This window comes from Carya illinoinensis, chromosome 5 (assembly GCF_018687715.1).
Source record: "Carya illinoinensis cultivar Pawnee chromosome 5, C.illinoinensisPawnee_v1, whole genome shotgun sequence".
In the NCBI taxonomy this organism is placed as follows: Eukaryota; Viridiplantae; Streptophyta; class Magnoliopsida; order Fagales; family Juglandaceae; genus Carya; species Carya illinoinensis.
The window spans coordinates 28,436,677-28,449,250 of NC_056756.1; the positions used below are offsets into that span (position 1 = coordinate 28,436,677).

General features: G+C 34.7%; 1 protein-coding gene across 1 annotated transcript; it reads right to left on the reverse strand.

Moving 5' to 3' along the window:
* Nucleotides 1-201: 201 nt before the first annotated feature.
* Nucleotides 202-12,209, reverse strand: LOC122310237 (ATP-dependent Clp protease proteolytic subunit 2, mitochondrial). Its single transcript, XM_043124119.1, has 5 exons — nucleotides 11,770-12,209; nucleotides 11,045-11,458; nucleotides 10,172-10,335; nucleotides 1,589-1,750; nucleotides 202-279 (listed from the first exon to the last, which is right to left on the reverse strand). The coding sequence occupies exons 1-5, from the start codon at nucleotides 12,080-12,082 to the stop codon at nucleotides 202-204; spliced, it is 1,131 nt and encodes a 376-aa protein (XP_042980053.1). The 5' UTR covers nucleotides 12,083-12,209.
* Between the last annotated feature and the right edge of the window lie 365 nt (nucleotides 12,210-12,574).

Below are 12,574 nucleotides of genomic sequence, written 5' to 3' on the forward strand. Positions count from 1 at the left end.
AAACACTTTTGTTCTCACAGTGCGAGCCTAGGATGTTAGCATTTTACTCCTTGTGGTGCTTGTTTGTGTGGTGAGCACTTTCTCTTTCTATGATACTAGTCGAGGTAGTGTGTTTCATGCTCCTTCACGGTGCTCACCATGGGTGTGAGCTCTTTGCTTGCATTTTACCTATCATGGTGCTCACTTGGGCAGCAACCACTTTTACTCCTCAAGCAAGCACTTTCCATTTTCATGATACTCGCCAAGGTTGCAAGCTTCATGCTCTATCACGGTTTTCACCTAGGTAACAAGTACTTTTATTCATATGGTGTGAGCATAGAGTGTGAACACTGTCTCTCTTGGTACTCGCCTGGGTGGTGAACACTTTTGTTCCCCCATGGGCGAGCACTTTCCCTTTCCACCATACTTGCCGAAGTGGCAAGTTTCATGCTCATTCAGGATGCTATGCTAGGTTGCGAGCACTTTGCTTCCCCTGATGCTCAACAAGATGGTGAGTACTTTAGTTTCCGCAATGCTCACCTAGGTGGGGAGCAGTTTTGCTTTCCATGGTACTCGTCTAGAAGGCAAGACAATATATTTAATTGAAGTAATTTGACAAAATATTTAATATCCTACATAAATAGGTTTAGACTATCTATGATGGATACTAGGCCTGCAACCCGATCTGGTCTAGGCGGGTTCGCGCCCGACTCGACCCGAAACCATGCATTCAAGGGGCTAAACCAATCCGATCCGACCCAAACAAAACGAAACCGGGTCAAACCCGCACAACCCGAGAAGAAGAAGAAGAAGAAGAAGGGAAAAAAAAAATTGCTTTCTGCGATCTGAATCTCATCTACCATCATCATCTTCAATCTCAACCCGTACAACCCAAGAAGAAGAAGAAGAAAAAGAAGAAAAAAAAAAAACTGCTTTCTGCAATCTGAATCTCATCTATCATCATCTTCAATCTCAAACCGTACAGCCCAAGAAGAAGAAGAGAAAAAAAAAAAAAAAAAAACTGCTTTCTGCGATCTGAATCTCATCTACCATCATCTTCAATCTCAACCCGTACAGCCCAAGAAGAATAAGAAGAAATAGAAGAAAAAAAAAACTGGTTTATGCGATTGAATCTCATCTTCAATCTCAACCCGTACAACCCAAGAAGAAGAAAAAGAAGCAAAAAAAAACTGCTTTATGCGATTGAATCTCATCTTCAATCTCAACCCGTACAGCCCAAGAAGAAGAAGAAAAATAAAAAATAAAAAATTGCTTTTTTCTCTCACTCTTATCTCTCTCTATCTCTCTCAGACTGATAACTACCATAAATTTAGTTGGCAAAAACGCAAACTTTAGCTTTCATTTTCCTATTAGACGAGTAATAAAAATGAATTCTACAAAATATCAATGTTCAAAATCACAATCAGACAAATTTCAAAAGTAAAGTCACCATTAAAGTGGAAAAAGGGAAAAGACCCATTGAACTCGTTGTTCTTGTTCTGAAGCATGAGTTTGAACTCAGCGATCTCGATCTCCTGCTCCTTGTTCAAACATAGAAGCTCTCTCTCGCTCCTTAGCACCATCGCCAAAGTCCTCATGTTTCCTTTACCTTCGTCAACGCCTTCACCTCATTCTTTTTCTCAAATGATGTCACTCCCTTCCCACTCCCATTCTCATTCCCGAACAGTTTCTTATGTAGCCCCCTAGCAGTCTTCTTCAGATCCCCGGCGATTGCGTCCAATGGAATAACCAACGTCGTCTTGTTTACCGCCTTAGATTTCGACGAAAAGAGAAGTGAAAAAATATGCAAATAGGGGCAGGGGCTAGGGTTCGACGTTGAAGGGAAAATGAAGAAAAATTGCGGGTTCTAGGTGATGGCCCGACGTTCATCGAGTCCGATTGGTTCAAAACTGACTTTTAATGTAAACCAACTTTTTTGGATTCGATCTCCACGGGTTGCATGGGTTGATCGGCCCATCAGGCCTTTTGCACAGGCCTAATGGATACTAAGGTGGACCAAGACTTAAAAATCATTTGTAAGTTCCAGATAAGCCAATTATAAGGTAAAGAGTTAGGAAGATCAATGAAGTTATGCAAAGATGTGTTCAAGCCACTTGAAATAAAACTAGTAAGAGCTCAACATTCATGATGGATTTGAGAGAATGAAATACAGTTTTGATTCACGTGATACGAGCTATGAACAACATGACTTAGGATTCAAGGATTTATTATTTGTGCTTATTATTAAATTTATGTGATTGAGGCTTTAAATTTGTTTAACTCACTAAAATTGTTTATTTATTAATTATAGGAATTAGTTTAGAATAATTGGATTTGAGGATACCTAGTCCACATATATTTTATTTTGTTGAACTAGGGTTTCAAAAGGCTAAGTTACTGTAGCGGTACTATAGCCGCACATTATTCACTCAAGGGTATTTTTGGAAGATAAAAATTTATTTTGGTTAGGGTTTTAATTAGATTTTGCTTTAAATATTTTTTGTAGTTTCATTTTAACAAGTTTATGAAAATTTATAAAATTTGATAAATTTTATTCATTCTGAGTTGAGTTTATCTATTGTTGTTCTTAAATGAAATTTTAAACTTATCAAAAGTAAATCACAATTGTTGTGACTTTCCTCCTTATAATTTAGGTTCTTGAAACAGGTTTTTTAACGAGTCTATATTTTCATATACTCTAGATTCTTGAAACGAGTTTCTTAACGAGTCAATGTTTTTCCATTGACTTGATATTGGCTTTCTTAGGATAATTTTCAAATCGATTGTGAGTTCAAGGGATTCCATTCTTGCGGGTTCATATCATTTGGTATTCAGAACAAGGTTTCCAATCAGGTCTGATTTTATCTTTTAATTATTGCATCTTTAATTTTAGGATTTCATTGTTCTAAGGTTGCAAAAAAAAAAATTAGAGGACTTTCAAAATTCTTTGTGATTTTTGTGGGCTGCCAAAATATCCTTTGTCTTAGGGTTTTGTGTCTCTTGTTCTTAGGCTACCGAAATTTGCATCATTAAGGTTTCTAAATTCTAGGGCTTCTGGCGCCTTTGAATTATCAATTGCTTAGAGTATCGTTTCATTGATTTTCTTCTACTTCATTATCAATTTTTGTGTATTTGAATTCAATTGTTTGATTTTCACAATTAAATATTGTTGTTTGTGATTGAATTAGTGGGAAAAAAAAAAGAAAAAAAAAAGAAAGGAAAAGAAAAAAAAAAGGAAATTAAAAGAAAAGTTTATTATACTTAAAGTTTGCTACATAGTTACAACAAAAAGAAAGAAAGAAATTTGTTGCTTGAGTCTTATCTTCAAAGGGATTGAATATATTATTCTAGTTGGTATCTTGTTTTGTCATTACCCTTTCCCTCTTTCAAATTCCTTGAGTCTCATGTCATTTTATTCTTTTCTTGTATATTGTTCTTGTTTCTTAGACCTAATTACTTGTTGGAATAATACAAGATTGTATTGTCTTCATTGAGTTCAATTAATTTTTAAAGAACTTGAACTAGAAAACTATTGAGGTAAAAAGTAAGAGAGTGTGAGATCATTATTGGAAAAAAGTCAATTAAAAGTGAAACACGAGTGGAGTGCTATTTTTTAAGTGTAAACACATAAGAGAGTGTGAGGTTTTTTACCACTAACATTATTTTTGTGCAGCGCATACGATGTCTCATAAAAGTAATTCATCCTCGAAGGGGATAGCCAATAACTTATTCTTTTTATTGCAGGCCATACAACAACGGTTTGAAAATGTTCAATTTGGTGTTGGGGAAGTGAGGAATAAGATAGATCATCAAGATGCAGTAAATAAAAATTTACAAGGTGTGAGAAGTAAGAGGAGCCATGAGCCTAGTATTGAATATGAGTATAAGAATAAAGAGTATAGTGAATCTTTTATTGTCAGGCATGCTCTCAATACATAAATTAGGATGGATGATAAATAGTAGCGAAGAGATAACATTTTTCACACTAGATGACATATCAATAATAAAGTATGTAGTACGATCATTGATGTGTGAGTTATACTAATGTGGCTAGTACAACTTTAGTTGAAAAATTAAATTTACCTACCTTAAAACACCCTAGACCATACAAGTTGCAATGGTTGGGTGATTATGAGGATATTAGGATAAATATGCAAGTACTAGTTTCTTTTTCAATTGAAAAATACAATAATGATGTACTTTGTGATGTAGTGCCTATATATGTTGACCATATTTTGTTAGGGAGACCGTGACAGTATGATAGGAGGGTGATCTATGATGGGATAAAAAACATATACAGTTTTATATAGGATGGCAAAAAAATCAAGTTTGCTCATTTAACTACAAAACAAGTCTATGAGGATCAATTGAAACTGAAAAGTGAGATTGATCAAAAAAAAAAGAGAGAATGTGAGATTGATAAAAAAAAAGAGTGAAAGTGAGTTAATCAAAAAAGAAAGAGACAAAGTGAGATTGATAAAAAAAGAGAGAGTAAAAATGAGGTTGAATGAAAAAGAAAGAGTGAGAGTGAGAATGAGGAAAAAAGAAATAATGAGCCCGAAAATGTGTGTGTGAGAGAGAGAGAGAGAGAGAGAGAGAGAGAGATGAGATAGAAAAGAAATGAGTGTGAGGCTAAAACTTCAAGAAACAAAGAGAGTGAGAAGGAAAATGAAAATAAAAAGAAAAGTGAAAGTGAAGAAAGTGAGAAAAATAAAGAGAGAATTTAATTTTTATATTAAGACAAATTTTAATACTAATGAATTTTTGTCCATAGTTGTTATCTCTTTGTTGTAGAGATATGAGGTCGTATTGTCTAGCGATGTGTTTAGTGGATTGTCACTTAGTAGAAGAATAAAATATTAAATTAATTTTGTGACAGCATTGGAGGATTGACAACAATACCTTTAGTTGTTTTACATACCAAACATGAGATATTGAAACACTTAAAGAGACAAGGTAAGTTGAATAGAATGTATACCATGTAGGTGGAATTTATTGAAACATTTTCTCATGTAAGCAAATGCACATAAGGGAAATTTTGTGGTTGATACTTTAGCAAGAAGGTATATCCTTGTCTTTATTCTAGATGCAAAGTTATTGAAATTGCATGCTAATAATGATGACTTTGCTAGTGTGTATGAAGTATGTGAGAAAACATTAATTCTTAAGTGCTATAGACTATAGTATTTGTTTAGAGAAAATAGACTTTGTAAGCCTACTAGTCTTAGTGTGAGTTGCTTGTGCATGAATGTGATTTGTTGGAACATTTTGGTATAAAAAAGGATTTTAAACGTATTGAACGACTGTTGGTGGGAGTATTGCTTGTCATTCATTAAATTTGCATATAATTGAGTGGTTATTTTGGTATAAGGAAAATTTTAGATGTATTTCATGAACGTTTATAGGAGCATCATTTGTTATTCATTAACTTGTTGAATAGACATTTACGAGAGTATCATTTGCCATTATTAGAATTTGCATATAAGAGGGCTATGCATACTACTATTTCTTATTCTCCTTTTGAAATTATTTATGGGTTTAATCCACTTACTCATTTAGCTTTGATTTTTTGCTTGTTGATGACAAGAATAACTTTGATAGACCTTTTCAAATTCTTGAGAAAATTAATGATACTTCATATTAAGTGAATCTTCTAGGTAAGTATTATGTGTATGCTATTTTCAATGTTATTGACTTTTTTCCTTTTGATACAAGTGAAAATTCGAGATCGAATAATTTTGAGTGGATGGGGAATGATGGGCACCAAGATGGACCAAGTTTTAAAGATCTTTTGTAAGTTTCAAATAAGTTAATTACAAGGTCAAGAACTAGGAAGATCAAGGAAGCTGTGCAAGGATGGGTTCAAGCCACTTGGAATGAAGCTAGCAAGAGATCAACATTCAAGATGAGTTTGAGAGAATGAGATCCAGTTTTGATCCACGTGATACGAGTTATGAATAACATGACTTAGGATTTAAAGATTTATTATTTGGGCTTATTATTAAATTCATGTGATTGATGCTTTGAACTTATTTAACTCATTAAATTTTTTTTTTTATTAATTATAAAAATTAGTCTAGAATAATTAAGCTTGAGGATGCTTGACTCACGTATGTTTTATTTTGTTGAACTAGAGTTTCAAAAGGCTAAGGTACTGTAGCAATACTGTAGCCACGCACTATTCAATGAGGGGTATTTTTTAAAGATGATGATTTATTTTGGTTAAGATTTTAATTATGTTTTGGTTTAAATACTTTTTGTAGCCTCATTTTAAACAAGTTTATGAAAGTTTATAAAATTTGATAAATTTTATTTATTATGAGTTGATTTTATCTCCTTTTACTCTTGAATAAACTTTTGAACTTATCAAAAGCAAATCACAATCTTTGTAATGTTCCTCCTTATAATTTAGTTTCTTGAGATAAGTTTTTCAATGGACTTAAATTTTCATATAATCTAGGTTCTTGAAACAAGTTTTTCAACAGGTCAAAGTTTTTCCATTGACTTGATATTGGCTTTCTTGACATAATTTTCAAATTGATTGTGGGTTCAAGGAGTTCCATTCCCGAGGGTTCATATCAATATCATCCTGAGGCAAGACAATTATGTTTAAGTGGTTGTGAGTTTGTCCTATTTAATGATGTCAAAAAATTATCTATCCGACATAAATAAATAATAAACTCACTCCATACATTTGTCTTTTTTTCTTTTAGATCTTAGAATTTAAAGACGCTAATCCAATAGCTATAATGTTTAAAAGCATAATCTTGTTGCTTATAATTGCCCACAATATCACGGAGCATCTGATTCCACTATTTGCTTTACACAAATAATTTATCTAGTAATAACCTAATTGTTTGTACGTTAATACACTTATATGTTATAGTCTATTTATTTTTTATTTTATAATTTTTTAAGTGATATGTTCATTATTAGGTACATTAATTTTCTTTCAAGGGAATTGGGATACATAGCGAAACAATGATCAATTCATATTTTTCTTTCATCTCCTCCACCAGCTGCTAGTTACCTCCTATCATTCTCTTCATCTTTTTGTCTTCTTCATCTCATTCTCTCGCTCTCCTCCTCCTCTTCTTCTTTCTTCCCACATTCTTCCAATTTTCTTCTCTTTTTTACATGGTCAAAGGTAAATCAAATTAGTTGTGGTCGAGAAATCCATGGTTGTGAGCATTGGTCCTTACAGATTATAATAACTCTTAGCCACAGCTTGGTCGTGGATGGCGTTAAGGATCTTCACTCTTTGAAGTCATGACTGTGCCTACTACCTAGCAAAACCCATGACCATAGAGGCCCACGACTATGTGATGGAAGCCTCACTCTCACTTACTTGTGTTTAGCGTGTTGGGTGATTAAATCTAGGGTTACCTCAAGGCAACACAAAGATTCAAGTAGTTTGTTGGTGAAAATTAAGACTAACTCGGACTAACACTTAACTCTCAAAATAATTGAAAAGAAAATTTTCATTCATTGAATAACATAACATAATTGATGAAATGACAATGTAAAGCAACATATAAATAGAGGATCCCCCTAGGGTTGGCACCACCTTGCCTTCCCCTCTATTCCCTTAACTTAGATCTAGATCTCACTCTTGATCCACTTCTTAGTTCTAGGAATCTTATCTTTAAAGAAACAACATCAAATAACTAAAAAAAAAAAAACAATTAATAGAAAATAAACTAGGAATTAAAATAGAAAATAACAAAACATATTAAATAAATCCCTAAATATAAGAATCATGATTTGTGCTTCCACCCCTATTTTTAGGATCTTATCATCTTCTCATGCAACCTTCTTGTCCTCTTGTCATCCAACACCTAAAATCAAGGAATTGATCATTAACATGAAACTCTTCTAGTTGCACTTGCCTTAGACTCCCAACGCCTCACCACCCGAACATAGCATGCTACCCAATGCAACCCTCTTATCTTCGACACGCCTAGCCCTTCTAATGACATTACGAATGGCTCGTCTTAAATTTCCATCACTATGATTTGGCCATTTGACCCTTTGTGAGACCAATATATAATGATACCGGTCTATTACACTAATTACAAATGTATCATTATATACTTGTTAAATTCAAACGGTTCAATTGTTCAATTCAGTCAATTCAAGTGGTTTTCAATTTTTTTTACACCCTTACCCGAAATCTCCATGGCCCTTTGTGAGACTGGTGTATAATGATACCGGTTTATCACACTAATTACAAATGTATCATTATATACCTATTTAATTCAAACGGTTCAATTGTTCAATTCAATCAATTCAAGTGGTTTTCAATTTTTTTTACACCCTTACCCAAAATCTCCACCTTCTTCAGGGAGTGATGTTCCATATAATTATTTTTTTTTCTTCAGATGGCATTACCCCTTCGCATTTCTTAACTATTTTTTTTTATTGGCACTGGGTATCTAGGAACAACATCCTGATTAATAATCACAGGGGTGCAGAGGCCATCGACAAGAAGTTTAAAAAAATATACCACAAATAATTCAAGGAAAAATCCTCCAGTCTGATAGCCCAAAGATTGTTTGTACCCAAAGGAATTTGAACCTTAGACTTGGGGGAGTATACCCAAAGCCCAAAGCCTTTACCACTTGAGCCAGTCTCTAGGGGTTTCATTCATTTTAAAATGTTAACAGAAAAACATCTATTATGAGGTTTTTTTTTTTTTTTTTTTTTTTTCCCCATGAAAGCATAGACAAATGACCAGAAGAAAAGTTTTTTTAAAAATAAAAAAATAAAAAGAAAACCCTTCAGGTATTCAAAAGATGTTTCGATTTTTTATATTTTATTTATTTATTTATTATTATTATTATTATTATTATTTTTTTTTTTTTTTGCTTTGGAAAGTTTTGAAAAATGTGGAAACTATGTTGTGTTGAACATTAAACTAGGTGCTTTCCGATCTCCAGTTTACTTATAATTCTGAGACAAGTAAATCTAAAGCAGTGAGAGTAGTGTATTAACCATTAAACCATGTGTTTAGAATGACTTAACTTACAAGGTAAAGGGAGTACAAGAATTTAAACAAAACCTTATAAAACGGCAAGTTTCTCTATGAGAAATATAAAACTGAAAACAACAGTGAAACTCATTAGCAACATGATTTCTATATAACTGTCTTTAAAGCAACAATTTCTCAGTAGGCTCTAATTATTGCAACAGAAACTCAGGACTAGAAGAAATACAACTCTAATATTGATAACTAATCAAAGCAGTCAAAAACAATTCCTCCAATGTTATTCTCTAATGTGGTTAAAATTTCTCCAAAAGGCAAGCAACAATTACCGCAATGAAACATAAAGAAGAATATGTAACAGGATACTTTTGATTGGTGAATAAAAAAGCTAAACATGCCAACTAAAAGAATTCTCCAATCTCTTTCTCTCTCTAAAAACCCACCCCCACTCACTCCAAAGAAAAAAGAGACAAACAATAAGTATTCCGTAATGACAGCCTTAATGATCCCTAGATGGATGTTTTAGCACCACAATCAATCCATTCACAACATGTACCTTCTTTTTGAATAGAGAAAAAAAAAAAGATCAGGGAGAAATTTGTGGAGAATCGTGTATCCTAAATCTCCCTTTTCTCTGCTACTCAATTTGTTAACTAGAACTCCAAACCAAACACCAATCCAATATCAACATGAAGTATCGGCCATCTCAAAATAAAAGGTCCTTTACCCAGTAATGGTTCCATCTAAATGGGATTGTGGGAGAGGTTAGATACGTTACTTTCCTTCAACATTTCTCCATGCAATGAGAGCTTCTGTAATGCACTTGATAATTATGGTGGATTGTAAAACCTCAAAAATAAGCACCAACAAGTTGACTCAATCAGCCAACACTTTTGCCCTAGGATCATGAAACATTTCCAACAACTTATCTACAAGTTCCCAAACCTAAAATACCAAGACAGAAACTGGTTCATGGTTTCATTTCTATTAAAGTAACGCTTATGAAAATCAAAGGTTATTGAATATTCACAAGTTGAAACAAATCAGTCCATATGGTTGTGAAACTAATCACATATACCCATTATGTGTGAACACGAAATGATGGGCAGCAAGTGCCAGCTTGCAGTAGTGGACATCAAAAGACAGAATGAAGAATCCCTTCCACTCAAAAGAAAAATCCCCCCCCCCCCCCCCCCCTCCCTCCTCCTCCTCCTCCTCCTCCTCCTTCCTTTTCCCAGCTTTGTCCTTGCAACGGTAGCACACATCAAATCCCTGAGATAAGGGTGCATCGAGGCCAATATACAAGCTCAAGGATCCTTGCCTAACCAAATTATCTTCGGTAATCCATTTGCTCGATACAGTCTCTGCGGCTGGGGGGATGAGCTTTCATCTTAATAAGGAAAACACAGCCAAAAATCTCAAATGAAAGTTACAGAAAAGTAGAAAATGAGTGGGGGGAGAGAGAGAGGGGAAGAGGAAATCAGAAGGCATTATGTGCCCTGTGGTCATGATCAAACATACTCAAGCAGGAAAAGAACATTAACCACATTGTGGGAATCCCGATAACATTACAAAAATTAACTAAAAACTAAATTGAAGAAGCTGCCGCTATTTTCATTGCAAAACCATTTAACAAAAACTCACCCTTTAGGCTCAGAAACTAGAAATTTCTAAGGAAACCAATTGTGTCAAAAAAAGTGCAGACGCTATCTAGTCCAGATTAATGTTTCTTTTTAAACTTTCAATTGGTACACACATATTATTTCACAAGTCATAACAGTTTTGATATGTACGTCAGGGTTTTTTTTTTTTTTTTTTTTTTTTTTTTTTTTTTTAATAAAAAGAGCAAACTCCACCACAACAACTCTAAGGATCGTGAGTAAGTATAAGAAAAAAAGGCACTATTTCTTTAAACTGAAGCCAAGTAAATAGCAGTCATACTTTGCACTGTCAAACCTAACAATCTTCATAAACAAGAAAAAAAATCAAGTCGAGAACTACCACATTATTATAATGAAGGTTAACAAGAAATCTCAAAACAACATATTTCTTGTCAAGTTCTTACTCTCTAATCCTTACTTGAACCTTTGTCCTTTCCTTCATTTCCAACAGCATCTGTCACCAAAGCCATTGGTCTTTCATCAATAACCTCATCAATAATCCCAAACTCCTTGGCCTCATCTGGTGTCATAAAGTAATCTCTATCCATATTCTTCTGAATTATCTCTATCGACTGCCCCGTGTGCTTTGAATACAGGGCATTTAGCGAATCCCAAACCCGAACAATCTGCTTTGTGTGAATTGTCATATCCTTCGCCTGCCCACTGTATCCTCCCGAAGGCTGATGAATCATAACTGTTGCATTCGGGAGAGATCGTCTTTCCCCCTTGGTCCCTGCTGATAAAAGAAGAGATGCCATCGAGGCAGCTTGGCCCAAACAAATTGTATTGATTGGAGACCGGATGTACTGCATGGTATCATAAATGGCAAGACCTGTATGATTCAATCGAAGAAAAATAATGAGACCTAGAAAACTTAGCTTAGATCTCTTTAATCCCGTTCATTAGGATCTACTAAACCAAAAAAATAACTATACAACTCAAACACTTCACTCTCTACGACCACTTGTTCATCAGAAGGAGATGCCTTTAGCTCCGAAAACAACAAGCGACCCAGTGAAACAACTCACATTGTTGGACGTCTGCGAATTTAATCTCTTGAACAAGGCTACTCAGTTAAATAATAGAGTGGGATTTTTCATCAAGTACGAAATAGAAGAGACTGGAAATAGAGAAACGAGTGACCTGCGGTGACGGCGCCGCCGGGGGAGTTGAGGTACATGTGGATAGGTTTGGAGGGGTTCTCGGACTCGAGGAAGAGGAGCTGGGCAACGACGACGTGGGAGGTGTCGTCGGAGATGGGGCCATTGATGCACACGATTCGCTCCTTGAGGAGGCGGGAGAAGATATCGTAGGCGCGCTCGCCTCGCGACGAGTGCTCTATCACCATGGGGATGAGGCTGTACCTGCGCACCGGCTGGTGAAACCACGTCGATGCTGATCCCCCGGCCGATAAGGTGGCGGCGAGGAGTCTAGCTCTTGAAATTAGGCTCCGCATCGTAGTTGTAAGAAGAGAAGCGGAGTAGATCTTCGAGTTTCAAGGAAACTGAAAGAAGGGAGAGGGAGTAGGTCTGCTTGTGTAAATACCGATGTGTTTTTTAGTATCTTCGACAGGCAAGAGGCACGGTGTCTTTTGACAATAGAGAAATATAATGCCGATTTATCATTTTTATTTTTTTATCTTTATATTTATATATTAAGTGGCTATCAAATAAAATTTTGTTATTATATCAAAAAATCTTGTTTTACAGTTAGTTTTATTATTTTCATTAAGAATAAGTTACCGTTTCTAGTCATTTGTGTTGTTTATTGTGAATGTAATGAATCAACCATATTTGAATTAAACTTCATTAAAAACTGCATTTATTTCATTCTGTCTCTTCGGCTTCTCTTCTTTAATTCTTCTAATCTCTTCTCTTTGTCTTCGTCTTCCAATATCCTCCATCACCCCTTAGATGCTATGGATTTGGAGCTGCTACAACTCAACACT

What these genes read in the sequence shown, in the direction of transcription:
- LOC122310237 (XM_043124119.1), bottom strand. Translation starts at nt 12,082, where the DNA reads ATGCGGAGCCTAATTTCAAGAGCTAGACTCCTCGCCGCCACCTTATCG. An exon ending in CGGCGGCGCCGTCACCGCAG is followed by an intron (nt 11,459 to 11,769) that starts GTCACTCGTTTC and finishes TGAATCATACAG; the next exon opens with GTCTTGCCATTTATGATACC. An exon ending in AGGAAAGGACAAAGGTTCAA is followed by an intron (nt 10,336 to 11,044) that starts GTAAGGATTAGA and finishes TCATCCCCCCAG; the next exon opens with CCGCAGAGACTGTATCGAGC.